The sequence below is a fragment of the Dendrobates tinctorius genome, unplaced genomic scaffold (genome assembly GCF_039654945.1).
Source record: "Dendrobates tinctorius isolate UK_male_01 unplaced genomic scaffold, ASM3965494v1 ptg000015l, whole genome shotgun sequence".
NCBI lineage: Eukaryota > Metazoa > Chordata > Amphibia > Anura > Dendrobatidae > Dendrobates > Dendrobates tinctorius.
This window is the reverse complement of record NW_027361683.1, coordinates 37,420,953-37,446,906: the sequence shown is the minus strand read 5'-3', so window position 1 is coordinate 37,446,906 and position 25,954 is coordinate 37,420,953. Positions and strand designations below refer to the sequence as shown.

The 25,954-nt window shown below is 41.1% G+C and overlaps 1 protein-coding gene across 3 annotated transcripts in view; it reads right to left on the bottom strand.

The window, feature by feature from the left end:
- Positions 1-2,778: 2,778 nt before the first annotated feature.
- Positions 2,779-25,954, bottom strand: part of THEMIS2 (thymocyte selection associated family member 2) — a 145,069-nt gene continuing 121,893 nt past the window's right edge. For all 3 annotated transcript variants that reach the window (XM_073563679.1, XM_073563689.1, XM_073563697.1), the window contains 2 exons: positions 21,541-21,682; positions 2,779-3,024 (listed from right to left, as the gene is read on the bottom strand). In XM_073563679.1, the coding sequence (XP_073419780.1) occupies positions 2,948-3,024; positions 21,541-21,682 (219 nt within the window). In that variant the 3' untranslated portion in view covers positions 2,779-2,947. The remainder of the gene's footprint in view (positions 3,025-21,540; positions 21,683-25,954) is intronic.

Below are 25,954 nucleotides of genomic sequence, written 5' to 3'. Positions count from 1 at the left end.
GTCCTGCATTTTTCAGATAAGTTATTTGTCTTCTTGAATCTTTTTTTGGAATTGGATCCATTTTTGCTTGTCTCTGATCTATGCTTAGCCGGTGTGAGTTCAGCCTGGTTCCCTGTTGGGACCTGTGCTGGACACTGTTCCATATGCCACAGCATATGTTAGTCTTTTTAGTAACCAGTTCACACCAGAGTTCTGATCTAGTGGGGGAGAGGTCGTGTGGCCTCAGTATTTTTGCATATCAGACGTGTTGGATTTTTCTTAGGGTTTTTTGTGTGATTGCAGACAGTATCCTTTCCTGTCCTATCTAGACAGTTTGGGTCCCATCATTAGCTTACTCTATTCTCTGCCTGTGTTTTGTGCTTCATCTTGTCTCACTGGCAATATATGTTCGGGGCTATCTATTCCTTTGGGGTTCTAATCCGGGGCAGTTTAGCTTTCCCATTTCTCTCTTTAGGCTTAGTTAATTCTGTGGCTGTGCTGATGCGTCTAGGGCATCGTAGGTACGTCCCACGGCTAATTCTAGTTGTGTTGCCAGTTTAGGGGTCTGCAATCCGCTAGCTACCAACCTCTCTGGTTATCTGTTTGCCTAGTCTATTCCCCGTTATCCTCCTCGGTTACCTAATCATAACAAATCACTATATCCCAGGGATATCATCAAGCTAACCTAAATATAATATAGAAATTTATTTGCATTTTGCAGTGAAAAATAAGTATTTGATCCCCTACCAACCATTAAGAGTTCTGGCTCCCACAGATCAGTTAGACGCTCCTAATCAACTCGTTACCTGCATTAAAGACAGCTGTCTAATATAGTCACCTTTTATAAAAGACTCCTGTCCACAGACTCAATCAGTGAGACGCTAACCTCTACAACATGGGCAAGACCAAAGAGCTTTCTAAGGATGTCAGGGACAAGACAATAGACCTGCACAAAGCTGGAATGGGCTACAAAACCATACATGCACATAAAAACATTTCACATCATATATTCAACATTGCAGATTTGCAACACAAATTAAATAAACGATTACCTAAGTATTGTTAGTATTTTATTTTCAACTCATTCAAGAGCCATTTGATAAACATTTTTGGTTTTTCCTTTTGGTGCAAAGATTTTTAGCATTTCCATCTCTTGAACAAGCCATGTAAAGTTGAGAAAAGCATGGAGATTGCAAATCAATCCCTACTACTTTCAAGGACTGACCCTGAGCCTTGTTAATGGACATTGCAAATGCCAGTCAAAGTGGAAACTGGATGCGTTTAAAATCAGATGGAAATGAGTGCAATTCTTGGAATAAAAATGTCCTCTACTTTGGCACATCCTGTTGCTGAGCTGTGTATCTAATCCTATCCTGTGTGGTACTGTCTGCTGAGGTGTTTATCTAATTCTGTCCTGTGTGATACTGTCTGCTGAGCTGTGTATATAATACTGTCCTGTGTGATACTGTTTGCTGAGCTATGTATCTAATTCTGTCCTGTGCGTTACTGTCTGCTGAGTCATGTATCTATTCCTATCCTGTGTGATATTGTTTGCTGAGCTGTGAGTCTAATGGTACCGTCACACATAACGACTCACCAGCGATTCCGACAACAATATCAATGTGTCAGGATCGCTGGTGAGTTGCTATATGATCGCTGGTGATCTGTCAAACAGACAGCTTCACCAGCAATCAGCACCAGCGACGCCGAGCCAGCGTCGCTGTGTACTTTAGTTACCAGCGCGCTGATGGAGGGAGCTGGTAACTAAGGTACACATCGGGTTTCTAAGGGACGTGCATCACTTAGAAACCCTCTGTGTACCTTAGTTACCAGCTCCCTGCATCAGCGCGCTGGTAACTAAGGTACACAGAGGGTTTTTAAGCACTGCACGGTGCTTAGAAACCCTGCGTTTACCAGCTGATCGCTGGTCTCCCACCTGTCACACGCAGCGATGCGTGAGGGCCAGTGGGAGACCAGTGATCAAAGAAATGTCCAGGGCTTTCCAAGAGCGATCAGCGATGCCGGCAGGGGGGCCATTCGCTGATCGCTGTCACACACAGCGATCTTGCTGGTGAGATTGCTGTTGCGTCACAAAACTTTTGACTCAGCAGCGATCTCGCTAGCGAGATCGCTATGTGTGACGGGGCCCTAACCCTATTCTGTGGAATACTGTCTCCTGAGCTGTGTACCTAATCCTATGTTGTAATACTGTCTCCTGAGCTTTGTATCTAATCCTATCCATTGTGATACTGACTGCTGAGCTGTGCATTTAATCCTATCCTGTGTGATACTGGGCTGTGTATCTAATCCTATCCTGTGTAATACAGTCTGCTGAGCTGTGTATATAATCCTATCCTGTGTGTTAATGTTTGCTGAGCCATGTATCTAATCCTATCCTTTGGGATACAGTCTGCTAAGCCATGAATCTAATCCTATCCTGTGTGATACTGGGCTCCCCCTGCAGTCTGTGTCAGAGGGCGGTCTGTGTCAGCACTGTAATAAATTATGCGATTTCCAGCTTTACAGAAGGATGATAACACCATAGAAATGATAAGAAATAGGTCTCAGTTACCACAACTGTCTACAAGGAAAACTGTTGCTCATAGCAACCAATCACAGCTCAGCCTCTTTTAAACAGCGCTGATGAAATGAAAGATGCTTAATGATTGGTTGCTATGTGGAGTGGGTCATGGCTGATACACACACACACACACACACACACACATACATACATACATACATACATACATACATACATACATACATACATACATACACATTCTTATATATATATATATCTACAAGAAACTGATTTCACTTTATTCTATCACCTTTGTGCAATGATAGCAACAGCTGCAATGCAATGACAAGTTGAAATACAAATCCTCTGTAGAAAGGGTTGGCTATTAGAATCATTTCTTCTGATTTCCTCAAATGATTGCCAATGACACTTTGGGTACCATTGTCACTAATTCACTTTGGGCAATATGTTGAAATGACGCATAGGTTCATCTATTTGCTCGTATCCTTCATCAGAGTCCGTACCTGTACAGAAAGTGCATTTTTAATCAAATAAATAAACAAAATAAACAATAAAAATAACTAGACTAGTTTGTAAAAAAATGTATTACATACAGTCATATGTAAAAGTTTGGGCACCCCTATTAATGTTAACCTTTTTTCTTTATAACAATTTTGGTTTTTGCAACAGGTATTTCAGTTTCATATATCTAATAACTGATGGACTCAGTTATATTTCTGGATTCAAATGAGGTTTATTGTACTAACAGAAAATGTGCAATCTGCATTTAAACAAAATTTGACCGGTGCAAAAGTATGGGCACCCTTATCATTTTCTTGATTTGAACACTCCTAACTACTTTTTACTGACTTCCTGAAGCACTCAATTGGTTTTGTAACCTCATTGAGCTTTGAACTTCATAGCCAGGTGTATCAAATCATGAGAAAAGGTATTTAAAGTGGCCACTTGCAAGTAGTTCTCCTATTTGATTCTCCTATGAAGAGTGGCATCATGGGCTCCTCAAAACAACTCTCAAATGATCTGAAAACAAAGATTATTCAACATAGCTTTTCAGGGGAAGGATACAAAAAGTTGTCTCAGAGATTTAACCAGTCAGTTTCCACTGTGAGGAACATAGTAAGGAAATGGAAGAATACAGGTACAGTTCTTGTTAAGCCCAGAAGTGGCAGGCCAAGAAAAATATCAGAAAGGCAGAGAAGAAGAATGGTGAGAACAGTCAAGGACAATCCACAGACCACCTCCAAAGACCTGCAGCATCATCTTGCTGCAGATGGTGTCACTGTGCATCGGTCAACAATACAGCGCACTTTGCACAAGGAGAAGCTGTATGGGAGAGTGATGCGAAAGAAGCCGTTTCTGCAAGCACGCCACAAACAGAGTCGCCTGAGGTATGCAAAAGCACATTTGGACAAGCCAGTTACATTTTGGAAGAAGGTCCTGTGAACTGATGAAACAAAGATTGAGTTGTTTGGTCATACAAAAAGGCGTTATGCATGCGCTGTATTGTTGACCGATGCACAGTGACACCATCTGCAGCAAGATGATGCTGCAGGTCTTTGGAGGTGGTCTGTGGATTGTCCTTGACTGTTCTCACCATTCTTCTTCTCTGTCTTTCTGATATTTTTCTTGGCCTGCCACTTCTGGGCTTAACAAGAACTGTACCTGTGTTCTTCCATTTCCTTACTATGTTCCTCACAGTGGAAACTGACTGGTTAAATCTCTGAGACAACTTTTTGTATCCTTCCCCTGAAAAGCTATGTTGAATAATCTTTGTTTTCAGATCATTTGAGAGTTGTTTTGAGGAGCCCATGATGCCACTCTTCATAGGAGAATCAAATAGGAGAACTACTTGCAAGTGGTTACTTTAAATACCTTTTCTCATGATTGGATACACCTGGCTATGAAGTTCAAAGCTCAATGAGGTTACAAAACCAATTTAGTGCTTCAGGAAGTCAGTAAAAAGTAGTTAGGAGTGTTCAAATGAAGAAAATGATAAGGGTGCCCATACTTTTGCACCGGTCAAATTTTGTTTAAATGCAGATTGCACATTTTCTGTTAGTACAATAAACCTCATTTGAATCCAGAAATATAACTGAGTCCATCAGTTATCAGATATATGAAACTGAAATACCTGTTGCAGAAACCAAAATTGTTATAAAGAAAAAAGGTTAACATTAATAGGGGTGCCCAAACTTTTACATATGACTGTATATACTAAATAACCCTAACTTTTAATGTTAAAGCATATTTGTCAGGTATTTTGTAATATCCCCATCACTTCAAGAACTAATTGCTAATTGACTGTATTCCACCCCTTTCACAGGCATCATTGTGACAATGGGGAGAGAGGGGAGGGCTTCCACTCTGACCAGAAAAGCAGTGTATTTGGCTATATTATGAACCTAAGGGCTCATTCCCACTTGCGATGAAATCGGACTAATGCAATCACGATTAAAAATCGGATTGCATTCGGACCAATGTTCATCTGCGTTTTTTTTGCAGCTCGGATTGGATCATGATCGGACTGGAAAAAACTTGCAGTATGCTGCGAATGTAATCCCGCAATAGAAGTCAATGGATGCGAGAAAAAAATCACACAGCACTCAGACCTTGCGAGTGCTGTCTGATTTTTACACACCAATCTCCCTGGAAAAGCCTGCTATTCATCTACCGTGTACTGTAAAATCACAGTGACAGGTCAGAGTAGAATAGATAGAGTAGATACAGTGCCTTGCGAAAGTATTTGGCCCCCTGGAACTCTTCAACCTTTTCCCACATAGCATGCTTCAAATATAAAGATACCAAATGTAAATTTTTAGCGAAGAGTCAACAACAAGTGGGACACAATTGTCCAGTTGAACAAAATTTATTGGTTATTTTCCATTTTTGGGGAAATTCAAAAACTGAAAAATGGGGCGTGCAATATTATTCGGCCCCTTTAACTTAATACTTTGCTGCGCCACCTTTTGCTGTGATTACAGCTCCAAGTCACTTGGGGTATGTCTATATCAGTTTTCTACATCGAGAGACTGAAATTCTTGCCCATTCTTCCCTGGCAAACAGCTCGAGCTCAGTGAGGTTTGATGGAGATCGTTTGTGAACAGCAGTTTTCAGCTCTTTCCACAGATTCTCGATTGGATTCAGGTCTGGACTTTGACTTGGCCATTCTAACACCTGGATACGTTTATTTGTCAACCATTCCATTGTAGATTTTGCTTTATGTTTGGGATCATTGTCATGTTGGAAGACAAACCTCCATAACAAGTCTCAGGTCTTTTGCAGACTCCAACAGGTTTTCTTCAAGAATGGTCCTGTAGTATTTGGCTCCATCCATCTTCCCATCAATTTTAACCATCTTCCCTGTCCCTGCTGAAGAAAACCAGGCCCAAACATGATGCTGCCACCACCATGTTTGACAGTGGGGATGGTGCGTTCAGAGTGATGAGCTGTGTTGCATTTATGATAAACATATCGTCTGGCATTGTTGCCAAAAAGTTCGATTTTGGTTTCGTCTGACCAGACCACCTTCTTCCACATGTTTGGTCTCCCAGGTGGCTTGTTGCAAACTTTAAACAACACTTTTTATGAATATCTTTGAGAAATGACTTATTTCTTGCCACTCTTCCATAAAGGCCAGATTTGTGCAGTGTATGACTGATTGTTGTCCTATGGACAGACTGTCCCACCTCAGTTGTAGATCTCTGCAGTTCATCCAGAGTGATCATGGGCCTCTTGGCTGCATCTCTGATCAGGCTTCTCATTGTTTGAGATGAATGTTTAGAGGGACGGCCAGGTCTTGGTAGATTTGCAGTGGTATGATACTCCTGCCATTTCAATATGATCACTTGCACAGTGCTCCTTGGGATGTTTAAAGTTTTGAAAATCATTTTGAATCCAAATCTGGCTTTAAACTTCTCCACAACAGTATCACGGACCTGCCTGTTGTGTTCCTTGGTCTTCTTGATGCTCTCTGTGCATCAAACAGAACCCTGAGACTATCACAGGGCAGGTGCATTTATACGGAGACTTGATTACACACAGGCGATTATATTTATCATCATTAGTCATTTAGGACAACATTGGATCATTCAGAGATCCACAATGAACTTCTGGAGTGAGTTTGCTGCACTGAAAGTAAATCTGTAATGCTGTAGATAAGCCCACGATGTTACCTGAAGGATAAGAAAAATGAGTTATATTATACTCACCCAGGGGCGTTCCGGGTCCGGTTCAGGTCAGGAGGGAGTCGCGGTCCGGTCCGGCGCCTCCCATCTTGCAGCGATGACGTCTTCTTCATTCCTGGCCGTCGCGGCTCCGGCGCAGGCGCATTGCTCTGACCTGTTGAGGGCAGAGCAGATTACTGCAGTGTGCAGGCGCAGGACCTCTTCCGGTGCCCGCACACTGCAGTAATTTGCTCTGTCCTCAACAGGATCCTGGTGATTCTGAGAATGTTTTCTTGTGACATATTGTGCTTTATGATAGCGGTAAAATTTCTTAGATAAGGCTTGCATTTATTTGAGAAAAAACAGATATTTGGCAAAAATTTTGAAAATTTCACATTTTTCAAACTTTTAATTTTTATGCCCTTAAATCAGAGAGTCATATTGCACAAAATAGTTAATAAATGACATTTCTCACATGTCTACTTTACATTAGCAAAAGTTTGGAACCAAAATTTTTTTTGCTAGGAAGTTATAAGGGTTAAAAGTTGACCAGTGATTTTTCATTTTTTCAACAAATTTTACAAAACCATTTTTTTTAGTGTCCACCTCACATTTGAAGTCACTTTGAGGGATCTATATTAAAGAAAATACCCAAAAGTGACACCATTCTAAAAACTGCACCACTCAAGGTACTCAAAACCACATTCAAAAAGTTTATTAACACTTCTGGTGCTTCACAGGAATTTTTGGGGGCGAAAAGATCATTTTTGTGAAGAAAATAAGATTTTTTTATTGTTACAGCTCTACATTATAAACTTCTATGAAGCACTTGGGGGCTCAAAGTGCTCACCACACATCTAGATAAGTTCCTTAGGGGGTCTACTTTCCAAAATGGTGTCACTTGTGGGGAGTTTCCACTGTTTAGGCACATCTGGGGTTCTCCAAACGCGACATGGCGTCCGGGCTCAATTCCAGCCAATTTTGCATTGAAAAATCAAATGTTCTCCTTCCCTTCAGAGCTCTGCCATGCGCCCAAACAGTGGTTTACCTGCATATATTGAGTATTAACTTACTCAGAACAAATAGTACAACAACTTTTGCAGTCCAATTTCTCCTGTTACCCTTGGTAAAATAGAACAAATTGGATCTGAAGTACATTTTTTGTGAAAAAAGGTTAAATGTTCATTTTTTTAAACATTCCAAAAATTCCTGTGATGCACCTGAAGGGTTAATAAACTTCTTGAATGTATTTTTGAGCACATTCAGGGGTGCAGTTTTTAAAATGTTGTCACTTTTGGGTATGTTCTATCATGTAGACCCCTCAAAGTGACTTCAAATGTGATGTGGTCCCTAAAAAAAAAAAATGGTGTTATAAAAATGAGAAATCGCTGGTCAACTTTTAACCCTTATAACTTCCTAACAAAAAATTTTTTGGTTCTAAAATTGTGCTGATGTGAAGTAGACATGTGGGAAATGTTACTTATTAACTATTTTGTGTGACATATTTCTCTGTTTAAGGGCATGAAAATTTAAATTTGGAAAATTGCTAAATTTTTACCAAATTTCCATTTTTTTCACAAATAAACGCAAGTAATATCAAATAAATTTTACCACTATCATAAAGTACAATATGTGACAAGAAAACAATGTCAGAATCACTGGGATCCATGGAAGCGTTCCACAGTTATTACCTCATAAATGGACAGTGGTCAGAATTGTAAAAATTGGACTGGTTATTAACATGCAAACCACCCTTAGGGTGAGTGCACACAGAGCGGATTGTGCTGCGGATTTTTCCGCACGGATTTGCAGGTAAATCCGCAGGTAAAATGACCTGCATTTTACATGTGGATTTGCCTGCGGTTTTCCCCTGCGTTTTGACACCTGGTAAATGGAATCCGCAGAAAGAATTGACATGCTGCGGATTTAAAACCGCAGCAAATCTGCGCGGAATAATCTGCAGCATGTGCACTGCGGTTTTTAAAATCCATTGATTAACATTGTACTGTACCTTGCTTGCGGATCAGCAGCAGATACGCAGAGGCAAATCCGCTGCGGATCCGCAGCAGAATCTGCACCATGTTCACATATCCTTAGGGGCAAAGGGGTTAATGACCAGGCCAATTTTTACAATTCTGACCACTGTCACTTTATGAGGTAATAACTCTGGAACACTTCAATGGATCTCAGTGATTCTGAGGATGTTTTCTCATGACATACTGTGCTTTATGATAGCAGTAAAATTTCTTAGATATGGTTTGCGTTTATTTGTGAAAAAAAAGATATTTGGCAAAAATGTTGAATTTTGCAATTTTTAATTTTTATGCCCTTAAATCAGAGAGTCATATCGCAAAAAATAGTAAATAACATTTCCCACATGTCTACGTTACATCAGCAAAAGTTTGGAACCAAATATTTTTTTTTGCTAGGAAGTTATAAGGGTTAAAAGTCGACCACTGATTTTTTTTCATTTTTTCAATCAATTTTACAAAACCATTTTTTTAGGGACCACCTCACATTTGAAGTCACTTTGAGGGATCTATATGAAAGAAAATACCCAAAAGTGACACCATTCAAAAAATTGCACCCCTCACCATACTCAAAACCACTTTCAAGAAGGTTATTAACCCTTCAGGTGCTTCACAGGAATTTTTGGAACATGGAAGGAAAAAATAATCATTTACTTTTCATTCGCAAAAATTTTCCTTTAGACCTAATGTTTTTACTTTTGCAAAGGTAAGAAAAGAAAATGGCCATACATTTTGTTGTGCAATTTCTCTTGAGCTTGCCGATACCCCATATGTGGGGGAAATATACTATTTGGGCACACGGCAGGGCTCGGAAGAGAAGGTGTGCCAATTGACTTTTTGAATGTAAAATTTGCTGGAAAAATTAGTGGTTGCCATGTCACGTTTGGAGAGCTCTTGATGTGCCTAAACTGTGGAAACCCCCAACAAATGACACAATTTTGGAAACTAGACCCCTTTGAGAACTTATTTAGATGCGTATTGAGCACCTTTAACCCACAGGTGCTTCACAGAAGTTTATAACATAGAGCTGTGGAAATAAAAAAAATCACATTTTTCCCAAATAAATCTTTTTAGCTCCAAATTTTGCATTTACATAAGGGTAAAAGGAGAAATTATGCCATACATTTTGCTGTGCACTTTCTTCAGAGTACGCTGATACCCAATATGTGGAGGATAACAACTTGGCACACGGCAGGGCTCGGTAGGGATGGAGCGCCATTTGACTTTTGGAATGCAAAATTTGATGGATTAACGAACGCCATGTCGTGTTTGAAGAGTCCCTGATGTGCCTAAACGGTCGAAACTCCCCAACAAATGACACCATTTTTTAAACTAGACCCCTTATGGAACTTATCTAGATGTGTATTGAGTACTTTGAACCCACAGGTGCTTTATAGAAGTTTATAGCGTAGAGCCGTGGAAATAAAGAAAAAAAAAATCACATTTTTCTCAAATCTTTTTTAGCTCCATATTTTGCATTTCCATAAGTGCAACAGGAGAACAGGAGAAATTGCTCCATACAATTTGTTGTGCCATTTCTCCTCAGTACGCCGATACCCCATACTACTGTTTGGGTGCGCGGTAGGGCTTGGTAGGGAAGGAGCGTCATTTGACTTTTTGAAAGCAAAATTTGATGGAATAATTAGCGGATGCCATGTCGCGTTTGAAGAGCCCCTGATGTGCCTAAACAGTTGAAACCCCGAACAAGTGACACCATTTTGGAAAGTAGACCTGTTTGGGACCTTATATAGATGTGTATTGAGCACCTTGATCCCCTAGGTGCTTCACAGAAGTTTATAATGTTAAGCAGTGAAAATAAAAAAAAAAATCACATTTTTCCCACAAAAATTTTTTTTAGCTATACATTTTGTGCTTTCACAAGGGCAAAAGGAGAAAATGGACCCCAAAGTTTGTTGTGCAATTTCTCCTGAGTTCATCGATATCTCATATGTGGTCAAAAAATACTTTTGAGGCACAGTGCAAAGCTCAGAAGGGAAGTAGCGTCATATTAAAATGCAGATTTTGCTGAACTTGTTTGTGGTTGCCATGTTACATTGATAGAGTCCCTGAGGTACCAGAACAGCAGAAACCCCAATAGGTTACCCCATTTTACCAATTAAACTTCTCAATGAATTCATCTAGAGGTGCAGTGATTATATTGGCACCACAGGTGTGTCGCAAACTTTTATACCATTGGGCAGTGAAGAAAAAATAATTTACATTTTTACCACCAAGATTGTGTGTCAACCTCAAGTTTTACATTTTCACACTGGTTTATGGGTAAAAATGGCACCAACATTTGTCCCACAATTTCTGCTGGATGTAGAAATATCCCATATGTGGCTGTACACTGGTACTTAGCCATATGGAGAGACTCGGGAGGGACGGCGCGCTATTTGCCTCCTGGAGCACAGATTTTCCTAGACTAGTTTGTGGATTTCATATAAAGAGCCCTTAAGTGATAGAAAAGCAGAATCCTCACTCAAGGGACCCCATTTTGGAAATTATAACCCTTTGTGAATTTATCTACAGATGTAGTGATGATTTTGATTCCACGGGTGTTTTCAAGAAACAGGCAGCAGGGGATGTTGCTGAGTGAAAATTGAAAACTGCCATTGTAGTGACCAGTACGCTGTAGTGACCAGTACGTTATGCCCAGCTCATACTTCTGGAGACACGCACCTGTAAGCTAGGCGGGCTCTACAGAAATGCAAAACATGTGGGTGCTATATGTAGTTTAGGCACACTGGGGCTTAGAAGGGAGAGGGGCATTTGGATTTGGGAGTGGAGAATTTGCTGAATTTATTTTGGTGGATGAGGAGCCTTTTTGCTTTTCCAGAGCCTGTGTGCTACCAGTAACATGGAAGCCCCCTATATTTCCATTAACAGGTGACAGATCTGAGTGGGGACTTGCTTTTTTTGTGGATTGAGTGGAAGCTTTTATTGAGAACATTTTACATAATGTTTGGGATCACATTTATCTGGCACTCTACGCTGAGCACTGACTTTGGGGTTTCCATCTAAATCTCTGAGTAACGTGATTCAGATGAAACCCCAGATGGATCAATTCACTATAATGAGGCAGCTGAACTCCATATGGGATCTGTTCATCAGTGTCATTCTTTTCATAAGTGCAGAAAACTGTGGCCGATGGCACTTTTATGAAATCCTAAAAAGATGGACGCCGCTGGATCGTAGGTCAGATAGCATCCACAGTGCCTCCATCTGCCTTATTATAGGGAGTCTTCAGACAGAGGTTCTGTCTGAATCCCGTATTTCAGATATTTACACGGAAACCCCGTTGTAAGTTCTCAGCGCATAGCACAGTATGAATGTGTGCCAAGCCTTACTGACGTCTTTGGGAGGCAGAATGAAAAAATCAACAGCATATTTGTATTGGTTCTATTTATTTTTTTATGCCGCTCCTCGTGCGGTATAAGTGATTAGGCGATTTTATTCTTCAGATTGGTGCGATTACAGCCATACCAGATTTATATCTCGTTTTTATGTTTGGCTGCTGTCACACACTAAAAGACACTTTTTATTGCGAAAACTAGTTTGTGCTTCACCACATGTCATGTGAGGGCTTGTTTTTTGGGGGGCATGCTGATGTTTTTATTGGTACCATTTTAGGGCACATGACATTTTTTGATCGCTTTTTATTCTGATTTTTGGGAGACAGAATGAAAGAAAACCAGCAATTCAGGAATTACTTTTTTTACTTTTTTTTACCGTCCAACATGTGGTAAAATTGGTAAGGCAGCTTTATTCTTTGGGTCAGTAGGATTACAGTGAAACCTCTTTTATATTTTTTTATGTTTTGGCGCTTTTACACAATAAAAACTATTTTATAGAAAAAATTATTTTTGCATCACTTTAGTTTGAGTTTAACTTTTTTACTTTTCTCCTGATAGAGCTGTATGGTGGCTTGTTTTTGCGGGACAAGATGACGTTTTCAGCGGTACCATTTTTATTTATATCTGTATTTTTGATCGCCTTCTATTGCAATTTTTGTTCGGCGGTATGAAGATAAAGCATTGTTTTTTGCCTTGTTTTTTATTTATTTTTTTACCATGCTCACTGAAGGGGTTAACTAGTGGGAAAGTTTATAGAGCAGGTCGTTACGGACACGGTGATAACAAAAATGTGTACTTTTATTTTTTTTTTTTTACATAAATAAATATAAATAAATGTATTTATTGGAAAAATATTTTTTTTTTCTTTATGGATTTTTTCAAAATTATTTTTACACTTTAAAATATATATATATATATATATATATATATATATATATATATATATATATATATATATATATATATATATTTTAAAGTGTAAAAATAATTCAGTGATCTAATGTAATATAGTAATGTCCCATACTGGGACAATGTAAAAAAAAGTAACAAAAAAAAAAAAATATATATATATATATATATATATATATATATATATATATATTTTTTTTTTTTTTTGTTACTTTTTTTTACATTGTCCCAGTATGGGACATTACTATATTACATTAGATCACTGATCTGATAGTCTGCACTACAAACTATCAGATCAGGATCTGACAGGCAGGGAAGGAGGCATGCCAGTGCCTGCTCTCAGCAGGCGCTCACAAGTCACATTACCTGCAGGACCCTGTGCCATCTTGGTGCCGAAGGTCTCCATGAAGACCCTCAGAACAGAATATGCTTCAGGTGTGCATTGAAATATATCCACATTTGTGTCTCTAACTCAGATGTTGCCAAAAAAAAGAATCAATCAGAAGCTTCCAAACACATGACATCATCATATGGGCAGTCTAGAATTGTTTAAAGACATAGTAATCTTAGTGTATGTAAACGTATGACTTTACAGTAAGTAATAAAAATGCCTTAAAACATTCTTTCTCTCGTTATTATTTCATTTGGCAAATAATAATTATCGTAATCCTAATAGACCTAATACAGGAAAGGTTTATTCTGATATCATGTCAGATATTGAGAAAAACATGTATATGTGTCTCTTTATATAGTGTATGTAAACTTCTGGTTTCAACTGTACAGTATGTACCAGTATTTGGAGTAACTGACCACTGCCTAACAACTGGTTTTTGTGCTTTGGGCCGGAAGCAGACAGTTAAGTTACTTTGTTTGGCTGGAATCACACCAGTGTATGGCATTGGATACGATAAGCTAATTACCCTCTGCTCCAGCTCTGCTGCGAGAGTGAGCCGAGTGTCATGCTACTGTGTTCCGATTCCTCTCAAAGGAGAAAATCGCAGCACAGGTGCGGAAGAGACTAATAAACTAATTTCTCCATCTCCTCCATTACCTGTCTCTGTGTATATCGGACACCCAAGTGCAGTCCGATGTTTCACAGCACCCATAGACTTGTATGGGTGCAAATGAGCCAAGTCACACTGCCAATCTCTGTATGCTGCCATTATTGACTCATGCCGAATCAGCATGAGAAAATAATTGCAGATGTGAGAAGCCCCATAGAGTAACACTGGGGAGTGTTATACCCTAGTGTGACCGCGGCCTTATAATGATGCTAGTAAACAATATGGAGAACTTTCTTTGACAGGAAACTGAAGGCCGTTTCAGTCAGAGACTGGTGTCTTCTAATTGGATTAGGCAACCAGACAAGTCAGCTGTTATAATAGAAATGGCCATCTTTTAAGAGAAATTATGTAAACTGTTTATGACTGCATCTATATCTTGGCAGCCATCACAAGTTGCTATGGAACAATGAATATTGTAGCATAGAGGGGTGTCTCTATTGATGTTGCTATTGCCAGCCAGCATTCTCGGATAAGGTGTTTCCCAAGCACACTTGTGTAATAATCTACTGTTGTGAGTTCATTTTCCCCTTCATTACTGAGGCCCGAGGAACTCCCTCTTCTGGTAAAGAAAGGTAGTGAGCCTGATTATCAAACACCTGAGGCTGATGATGATGACTGGCTGAGTGGAGTTACTGACTGGATATAAGGCTGCCGACGCCCTTCTGCCCTGCGGGTGATTTCTCTGTGGGATCCTTGGAGACCAGTCTGAATTCCTGCTCCTCTAAAGCTAAGTTTGCTGCTCGGCCTTTTGCTTTGGTGCTTTGACTTTGTTTTGCTTTGTTTTTCTGGATTTCTGCCATTCCCTGCTGGGGTGTGCTGAATTCCTTTAGCTCTGTCTTCTGAAAATACCTGAGTGCTGATTTAGTTTTTGAAGCCTAGCTGCTTCAGGGCCTTTTTCATATCAGCTTGTTGGCTTATGTCTTTGATAGGGTTTTGGCAGATTGCAGACAGCAGCCTTCCTGTCCTTTCCTATCTAGGTAGTTTTGGGCCCTGTCTTTGCTCAGTCTATCTTTGTCTCTGTTAGTGTTTTCATCTTGCTTCACCGTCATTATATGTTGGGGGCTGCCTATTGCTTTGGGGTCTGCTCTGGGGCAGTTTAGATTTCCCCTTTATTTCTTTAGGCCTATTTAATTCTCCGGCTGTGATTGAGGGGTCTAGGGCATCGTAGGAACCCTCCACGGCTACTGCTTGTTGTGTTGATAGGTTCAGGGGTCTGCAACCTGACAGTTGCCAACTTCTCTGGTTTTCTGGACTTAGCTTGTATTTCTGTTTTTGCCTCCTACGGTTACTCATTCATAACAGACTCACCCGCCATACCGCAGATCCTAGGGTACTCAATAGCAGGAAAGAATTGTATAAAAAAAAAAAAAAAGTGTGTATATTTTTTCCTCTATATCTCTGAGGCTGTAGGGGGAATTTTTTTTTCTCTCAATGGAGATAACGCAATTGTCTGATCGTGTGGAGCAGCTCGCTGCGGAAGTGCGGGGAATTTCCGCCTACCTTGCTCATTCACATGCTGCTGAACCAAAGATTCCTACACCTGATGTATTTTTTGGGGATCGGTCTAAATTTTTGAATTTCAAAAATAATTGTAAATTATTTTTTGCCTTGAAGCCTAACTCGTCAGGGAGCTCCGCGTAGCAGGTTAAAATTGTCATCTCTTTGCTGCGTGGCGATCCCCAGGATTGGGCGTTTTCTTTGAAACCAGATGATCCTATTCTGACTAATGTGAACGCATTTTTTCAGGCCTTGGGGTTGTTGTATGACGAACCTAATGCCATTGATCAAGCTGAAAAGACCCTGCTGGCATTGAACCAGGGTCGTGATTCTGCTGAATTGTACTGTCAAAAATTCCGAAAGTGGGCAGTACTTACTACCTGGAATGATAATGCCTTAGCTGCTCTCTTTCGGAAGGGGTTGTCAGAAGCCGTAAAAGATACTATGGTGGGATTTCCTGTTCCCTCTGGTCTTGACGATTCTATGCCATTAGCCATTCAGGTTGATCGGCGTTTGCGCGAACGCAAAGCTGCACGAGAGGTGTTGCCACCTGTTGAACAAATGTCTGAACCTATGCAATGTGATAGTTTTTTCCAGAGAGCAGCGTCAGGAGTTCAGAAGGCGTAATAAGTTGTGTTTTTTCTGTGGAGATGCCTTGCATATTATTTCTGTCTGTCCTAAACGAGAGAAACGCTTTGCACACACGTTTTCTGTTGGGGGTGTTCAACCTAAGTTTCTTCTGGCTATTACTCTGATCTGCTCCCTGTCCACATTTTCCGCCAAGGCTTTTGTGGATTTGGGAGCAGCTCTAAACCTAATGAACTTGGATTTTGCTAAACTTTGTGGATTTCCGATGACACCTCTGCAGACGCCTATCCCTTTGAGGGGGATTGATGCTACTCCTTTGGCTAAAAATAAACCTCAGTTTTGGACCCAGGTGGTAATGCGGGTCGCCCCAGACCATCAAGAAAATTGCAGATTTTTGGTGTTGCATAATCTGCATGATACTATTGTTCTGGGGTTTCCCTGGTTACAAATTCATAATCCAGTTTTGGATTGGAAATCTGTGTCTGTGGTGAGTTGGGGTTGTCGGTGTGCCTTTAGTGAGGCTCCGGTGTTTTCCACCTCTCCTCAGTTGCATGATGTTCCTGATTATTTGGCGGACTTTTATGATGTATTTAGTGAGAATGAGTCTGCGTCTCTGCCTCCTCATAGGAGTTATGACTGTGCAATTGAACTGAGCCCGGGGTGTAAATTTCCCAAGGGTCGGCTCTTCAATTTATCTGTACCCGAGCACGAGGCTATGCGATCCTATATTAAGGAGGCGTTGGAGAAGGGTCATATTAGACCATCCTCGTCACCCTTAGGTGCCAATTTTCTTTTTGTAGCCAAAAAGGATGGATCATTAAGACCTTGTATTGATTATCGTGCCCTCAACAAAATTACTGTTAAATATCAGTATCCGTTACCCCTGATTTCTGATCTATTCTCCAGAGTTGAAGGTGCTTGCTGGTTTACCAAGCTTGACCTCAGGGGGCGTATAATCTTATTCGCATTAAGCATGGGGATGAATGGAAGACGGCGTTTAATACTCCGGAGGGACATTTTGAGTACCTGGTGATGGCTTTTGGGCTCACTAATGCCCCTTCTGTCTTCCAGTGCTTCATGAACGATATTTTCCGAGACTTTGTCGATAAATTTTTGATTATCTATCTGGATGATATTTTGATCTTCTCCAAGGATTGGGATTCTCATGTGGAACATATTCGGACTGTGTTCCGGATCTTGAGGGAGAATTCCCTGTATGTCAAAGGATCTAAATGCCTTTTTGGAGTACAGAGGATTTCTTTTTTGGGATTTATTTTGTCCCCGTCAACTATTGAAATGGACCTGGCCAAGGTATAGGCCATTTACGATTGGGTTCAGCCCACTTCTTTGAAGGCCCTCCAGAAGTTTTTGGGTTTTGCTAATTTTTATCGGAAATTTATAGCAAAATTTTCTAGTATTGCCAAGCCATTGACTGATTTGACTAAGAAGGGTGCTGAAGTGTTAAATTGGTCTCCGGAGGCTGTTTCTTCCTTTCAGGAGCTGAAGTGAAGATTCACCTCAGCCCCGGTTTTGCGGCAACCTGATGTCTCACTGCCATTCCAGGTAGAGGTGGATGCTTCTGAGATTGGTGCAGGAGCTGTTTTGTCCCAAAGGGATCCTGTAACAACTAAAATGAATCCCTGTGCTTTCTTTTCCCGAAAGTTCTCTCCATCTGAACGTAACTATGATGTGGGGAATAGGGAACTGTTGGCCATGAAATGGGCATTTGAGGAGTGGAGACATTGGTTGGAGGGAGCTAAGCATCAAGTCGTGGTCCTCACTGACCACAAGAATTTGATTTACCTAGAGTCGGCTAAGCGCTTGAACCCTAGACAGGCTAGGTGGGCCTTGTTTTTTACACGTTTTGATTTTGTGGTTTCTTTTCTTCCTGGAACGAAGAATGTCAAGGCAGACGCCCTCTCTAGGAGCTTCTTTGCTGATTCTCCTGTGGTGACCAAGCCTGCTACCATCTTAGGCGAAGGGGTAGTTCTTTCTGCCATCTCGCCCGATTTGAGACGTGCTCTGGAAGAGTTCCAGGAGGACAAACCTGAGCGTTGTCCCAGTGGAAAGTTGTATGTTCCTGACCAGTGGAAGGAGAGAGTGATGTCTGAAGTTCATTGCTCTGCTTTGGCTGGTCATCCAGGTATTTTTGGTACTAGAGATCTGGTGAGTTGGTTTTTTTGGTGGCCCTCCTTGTCTCGTGATGTCAGGAATTTTGTGCAGTCCTGTGGGACGTGCTCCCGGTCTAAATCGTGTTCTCGCTCTAGTGGGTTGTTGATGCCTTTGCTTGTCCCCAAGAGGCCATGTACCCATATTTCAATGGATTTCATCTCTGATATGCCTGTCTCTCAAAGGATGACTGTTATTTGGGTGATTTGTGATAGGTTCTCTAAGATGGTTCATCTTGTACCACTCCCTAAGTTGCCGTCTTCCTCTGAGTTGGTGCCCCTGTTTTTACAACAGGTGGTTCGTTTGCACGGGATTCCTGAGAACATTGTATCTGACAGAGGAGTCCAGTTTGTGTCTAGATTTTGGAGAACTTTGTTCCAGGCTGGGAATTCAGTTGTCCTTCTCCTCTGCTTTTCACCCTCAGACCAATGGGCAGACAGAGAGAACAAACCAGACCTTGGAGTCATATTTGAGATGTTTTATTTCTGCTGATCAGGATGATTGGATTTCAATTTTGCCCTTGGCCGAATTTGCTTTAAATAATAGAGCTAGTTCTGCCACTTTGATGTCACCTTTTTTTTGTAACTTTGGGTTACATCCTCGATTTTCTTCAGGGCAGGTGGAGCCCTCTGCCTGCCCAGGTGTTGACACTGTGGTGGAGAGAATGCACCAGATCTGGGACCAAGTGGTGGATAAGTTATCCCTCTCCCAGAAAAAGGCCCAGCGGTTTTCCAACCGACATAGGACCATTGGTCCCCAGTTTAAGGTTGGTGATATGGTGTGGTTATCATCAAAAAATATTGCTATGAAGGTGGCTTCGCCTAAGTTTAAGCCTAGATTTATTGGACCTTACAAGATTGTGGAGATTATTAATCCGGTCTCTTTTCGTTTGGCTCTTCCTGTCACATTTAAAATCCATAATGTGTTCCATAAATCTTTGTTGAAGAGGTTTGTTGAACCTGTTGTTCCGGGGGTGGCACCTCCAGACCCTGTATTGGTTGAAGGTAACATGGAATATGAGGTAGAGAAAGTACTGGATTCCCGTCTGGCTAGACAGAGACTCCAGTATTTGGTTAAGTGGAAGGGTTATGGTCAGGAGGATAATTCCTGGGTCTCTGCCTCTGATATTCATGCCAAAAGATTGGTGCGTGCATTTCATCGGGCTCACCCTGATCACCCTGGTGGCGTAGTTGAGGGTTCGGTGACCCCTCCTCAAGGGGGAGGTACTGTTGTGAGTTCATTTTCCCCTTCATTACTGAGGCCCAAGGAACTCCCTCTTCTGGTAAAGAAAGGTAGTGAGCCTGATTATCAAACACCTGAGGCTGATGATGATGACTGGCTGAGTGGAGTTACTGACTGGATATAAGGCTGCCGACGCCCTTCTGCCCTGCGGGTGATTTCTCTGTGGGATCCTTGGAGACCAGTCTGAATTCCTGCTCCTCTAAAGCTAAGTTTGCTGCTCGGCCTTTTGCTTTGGTGCTTTGACTTTGTTTTGCTTTGTTTTTCTGGATTTCTGCCATTCCCTGCTGGGGTGTGCTGAATTCCTTTAGCTCTGTCTTCTGAAAATACCTGAGTGCTGATTTAGTTTTTGAAGCCTAGCTGCTTCAGGGCCTTTTTCATATCAGCTTGTTGGCTTATGTCTTTGATAGGGTTTTGGCAGATTGCAGACAGCAGACTTCCTGTCCTTTCCTATCTAGGTAGTTTTGGGCCCCGTCTTTGCTCAGTCTATCTTTCTGTCTCTGTTAGTGTTTTCATCTTGCTTCACCGTCATTATATGTTGGGGGCTGCCTATTGCTTTGGGGTCTGCTCTGGGGCAGTTTAGATTTCCCCTTTCTTTCTTTAGGCCTATGTATTTCTCCGGCTGTGATCGAGGGGTCTAGGGCAACGTAGGAACCCCCCACGGCTACTGCTAGTTGTGTTGATAGGTTCAGGGGTCTGCAATCTGATAGTTGCCAACTTCTCTGGTTTTCTGGACTTGGCTTGTATTTCTGTTTTTGCCTCCTACGGTTACTCATTCATAACAATCTACTATATAATAATCTAATTCTGTCTGTAACGGAAATCCCGCATTACTGATTGGTCGCGCCCGGACACGAATTGGTGTGGAATTCGCTAGCCGCTGATCTCCCGACGTTTGCCGTGGGTCATCTCCTGCCGCACGGAGGTCAGCGGCGACGCAGCCGAGAGATGACCGGCGCAGCGCTCAATGTGCAGATGGTACCCAGGGTCCAGAGGAGAGGAGACTTTCCTCCAGGCCCTGGGTACCATAAACCTGTAAAAAATAGAATTAAAATAAAAAATAGTGATATACTCACCTTCCGACGGCCCCGGTCTCTTTCCCTCCTCTCAGCAAGCGCCCAGCATCTTTCGGTCCCAGTAATGCTTTGTACGAAAGACCGCTGATGTCACGCTCTCGCAAGAGTGACGTCATCTCCAGTCCTTTGCGCTAAGCATTACTGGGACCAGAAGATGCCAGGAGCGTGGCGAGGAGATCGGGGGCCGTCGGAAGGTGAGAATAACCTTTTTTTATTATTTTTTACATTCTATCAATAGTAAAAAGTTGATCACAATTGTCAAACACTATGCTTGACAAGTGTGACCAACCTGTCAATCACTTTCCAAGTGATGCTTCAAATCACTTGGAATGCGCTTGAATACTGCACACGAAAATCGCGTGAAAAGCGCATGCGAATTCGCATGCATTTTTCCCGCGGCAGGAGTTGCGGAAATGCTGCGGAAATTTCCGCATCATTTCTGCAACGTGGGTACTTGGCCTCAGTGTGACACGCAGCAGCGACCAGGCCCCCGCTGTGAGATCGCCGATCGTGGTGGATCATCCTGTACCATCTTCTGAACGTCGGTCTCCCGCTGGCCATATTCTAGAATACCCGATGCGTTAGAATCGGGCCACCATCTAGTAGAGTATATTTGGCGTAATCGAATACTATGCTCAAGTCACCATGGCTGCATGTCTGCAAGGATTGCCTGTTTGTTAGACACGCATAGGTTAGTTAGCACGCTCGCTCATCACTATGTGTTCCAATTTTAAATATTGCTGATAGTGTATAGGTCTCATACTTTTTTACTGCTTTATTGTTCTAATTTTTTCTGGTCAAGGTTTGAAAATACGTGAGATGGCGGTCTTCGTTTATTGTGGTAGCATGTCCTGTTGGCTCTGAAAGTCAGGTATTTTTCTATTTTACACTGAACAAAAACATACAATGTTACATGACATTAACTAACCTTCACACGAAGCAGTGTTTCTTTTTGGTGATATACTATAATTGTTCTTTTGAACTTTGTATATCTCCCTGTTTGTTTTACTTTCATCCAGAGATAACTTGCTTTGAGGAGTCAGGACATCTGAATGGATAGTGTTTGATTTCTGCCAAGTACAAAAAAACAGAACAGACTATTACACCAAATATCTAGCATGTATTCATATTTTTGTAGGAAGGCATTTGTGAAAACTTGCACCTCAACACCCTGCCTGATGTCACTATTACATCAGAAGGATCACGTAATACAGTCTCCCCATTTCCACCAATGTGACGTGCCGCACCCCTTGGGGACACCTAAGGTCAGCTTTGTACAGTTTTACACAGACACCCCCTGTCCACACAGGCCAAGGGAGGCATGGGGAATGAGAAGATGTGGCCCACGCAGTCAGTGATATGGAACCACACTCGCTCAGAATACTGACAGGCTGAGATGCACCTTTCACTAGCTCGTTAGATATAAGCCTGATCTATTAGCAAAGTTATATCTGGCCAGAATCCAGCACCAGAAGCATGGAAAGCTAAACCGAGAAAGGACATGTGGATTCATGGATTGAGATAAAAGAGCAGCCAATGGTTAAATTACATATTTAATCGCCTTAAGGGCACACTAGACAATACACTATACAAGTTGGTTATACATATACAATGGTCCCCATAAGCATAACAGAGAGAGAGGCTATATGACCTTACACTAGCCTTTATCCCCTCAGGGTCACTCCCCTCCTGCCCTCTGGGCTGAACCTTAATATCTTCCCCATGCCTCTAGCAGCTAAATTCTCCAAAACCAAAGATGGGTCATAGCTCCTTAATGCATGGTCCATATGAGGTGGTTTGGTGCCATCGGATCCGTCCGGGCCCCTACTATGCATTAATACCAAACAAAGCTTTGCTACCTGGTGAATACTAGCCGTTCTACGTATCTCCCCATCCTATGGTGCTGGAATGGATTGAAACCCAGGAAAGCAATCAATCTGATCCAAAGATCTCGAAAATGTAACTGGTGTTTGACCAGGACTTACGATAAGATCATATTATCCTTATGAAATCATTGCTGACTAACAAAGCAGTTAGACCACATGGTGTCTATTTTGCAAGCAAGCCTTTTGTTCTGAGCTTAGCTGGCTCAAGTTGTGAGATCTGTCACTCACAGAATTGGGGAGGCTTGACCCAGTGCTGAGCTAGGTGTCCTGTTACAGCTGCACATGAGAAGGGGTTTTATAATCCCCTGCCAAATAGGATACAAATGATTGACATGAAATTATATCTCAAATATTCTTCACAACATTATATTGTAAAGTATTCCACTTTGTCTTTGAAACAAGTAAAATACACATCAATATGTGAGGACCCAGAGGTATACACAAACTTCAAGCTTCAGGGGAACCATATGCAAAAATTCTATCTGCCCCCCCCCCCCCACTCTATACCAGTTATCTAAACATACTATGTACTTTTTAATTACTAGTTTAGAACACAGCTATCAAATCTTTATCCCTGGCAACCACAAGTAATATGTCCTGCCTATCATATATTAAAAATAATACAGATGACAGCTACACTTTAAGTGGTAAAAAAAACCATTAGAAATTTGTAAAAAAAAAAATGGGTTTGCGTCACCATTTTCTGAGACACTTAACATTTGTTTCTCTGTTCCTGTAGCTGTTTGATAGCTTTTTTTTGTGTGGTGAGCTGGAGTTTTTATCGATGCCATTCTGTACTGGATATGATTTGATTGGATTTTTTTAAAAAATTATTATGGAAGTGTAGTACTAGTGACAAAACAGGAGTTTCATTTTTTTTTCTCTGTATGACGTCTTCTTAAATAAATTTTTTCATTAGAACAGATTACATTTTTATAGATGCGGTGATACCAAATATGCTTAATTTTTATTTTTAATGGGGGAAAAATAGTTTTTTTAAATTGTTATATTTTTTACTATATTTTGTAGTCCCTTGGAGGATTTGAACCTGCTATCATCTTGTACCATACACTGCAATACCACTGTATTGTAATATCTAAACAAAAATGACATATGTTATGAAGCCCAGTCACTGATCCCCTGGCTACCTTGACAGACATTTGGCACCTAGCGAATTCAGTCCAGGTGATTGATAGGAGCATGTGCATGAGTACACTTGGTATCATATAAATGCCACTGTCTGTGACTGTGGCATTTAAAAGGTTAACCAGTGATCAGAGTTAGCACTTCACAGCTGTTACAGGCAGAGGCTGGCTGTATAATGTTGGTTGCATCTGCTGGGTATGGTGCAGGCTCAGCTACTGAGCTCATACCATACATGGGGACTTGACATAGGACGTGCTATTGTCCTATGTCATTGAGTGGTTAAAGGGGTAAAACTCTGCAGTCACTAAAAGTGACTGAAACGTGACAGTATATGGTTGCACAAACTGTCAGGATTCCCCAATATTTTTTATTTAAATACAGTCAAATGCTGACTGGATGTCATTGGGTAGAAGTGAATAAATAGAAGTTAATTGTGAAAAGCTGGAGGAAACTATTCAGCACCTAACTGTATGTATGCAAACTGCCACCTGCACTGGAAATACTGGGGAATCGTGAGAGCATGGGCACCTGTTTGCTGTCATGATTCAGTAGTCTACAGTCACAGTGAGTGGCTGCACACTTTTATACCAAGTCTGGACAACTTCTTTAAATTTATGTTAAGGTTTATAACATTTAGGGCTCATTCAAATGAAAAGGATGAAGTGTTCAAAAATGAAATTGAGAAGGCGGAACTTTTAAATTCCTATTTTGCATCTGTGTTCTCTGAGAAAGCAAGTGAGAAGATGGTGACAGAACACTTAGCTAATTTAAATTAATTTAAATCTCCTGGTCAAGATAAATTACATCCTAGGGCACTGAAAGACATAGCAGAGGAAATTTCAGAACCACTAACCATAATCTTTGAAAATTCCTGGAGAACAGGAAAAGTCCCAGAAGATTGAAGAAGGGCAAATGTTGTCCCTATCTTCAAAAAAGGAAGGAAGGTAGAGCCAGGAAATTGCAGGCCACTGAGCCTTAATTCTATTACAGAAAAGATCATTGAACAAATTATTAACCCCTTCACCCAAGGGTGGTTTGCACGTTCATGACGGGCCAATTTTTACAATTCTGACCACTGTATCTTTATGAGGTCATAACTCTGGAACGCTTCCATGGATCCCAGTGATTCTGACATTGCTTTCTCGTGACATATTGTACTTCATGCTAGTGGTAAAATTTCATTCAAATAACTTGCGTTTATTTGTGAGAAAAACGGAAATTTGGCGAAAATTTTGAAAATTTCGCAATTTTCCAACTTTGAATTTTTATGCCCTTAAATGATAGAGATAGGGCACACAAAAAACTTGATAACTAACATTTCCCACATGTTTACTTTACATCAGCACAATTTTGGAACCAACATTTTTTTTTGTTAGGAAGTTATAAGGGTTAAAATTGACCAGCGATTTCTCATTTTTGCAACACCATTTTATTTTTAGGACCACATCACATTTGAAGCCACTTTGAGGGGTCTATATGATAGAAAATACCCAAAAGTGACACCATTCTAAAAACTGCACCCATTAAGGTGCTCAAAACCAAATTCAGGAAGTTTATTAACCCTTTAGGTGCGTCACAGGAATTTTTTTGAATATTTAAAAAAAAAATGAACATCTAACTTTTTTTCACAAAAAAAATACTTCAGGTTCAATTTTTTTTATTTTACCAAGGGTAACAGGAGAAATTGGACTGCAAAAGTTATTGTGCAATTTGTCCTGAGTACGCTGATACCTGTTATGTGGGGGAGAACGACTGTTTCGGCGCATGGCAGAGCTCAGAATGGAAGGAGCGCCGTTTGACTTTTTCAATGCAAAATTGGCTGGAATTCAGATCGGACGCCATGTCACGTTTGGAGAGTCCCTGATGTACCTAAACAGTGGAAACCCCCTACAAGTGACCCCATTTTGGAGACTAGACCCTCCAAGGAACTTATATAGATATGTGGTGAGAACTTTGAACCCACAAGGGGTTTACAGAAGTTTATAACGTACAGCGGTACAATTAAAAATCATATTTTTTCCACAAAAATGATCTTTTCACCCTCAATTCTTATTTTTCCAAGGGTAACAGGACCATAAAAGTTATTGTGCAATTTGTCCTGAGTACGCTGATACCCCACATGTGGGGGTAAACCACTATTTGGGCGCATGGCAGAGCTCGGAAGGGAAGCAGCACCATTTGACGGTTTTGGCTGGAATTGAGATCGGACACCATGTCCCGATTGGAAAACCCCTGATGTACCTAAACAGTGGAAACCCCCCACAAATGACACCATTTTGTAAACTAGACCCCCCAAGGAACTTATCTAGA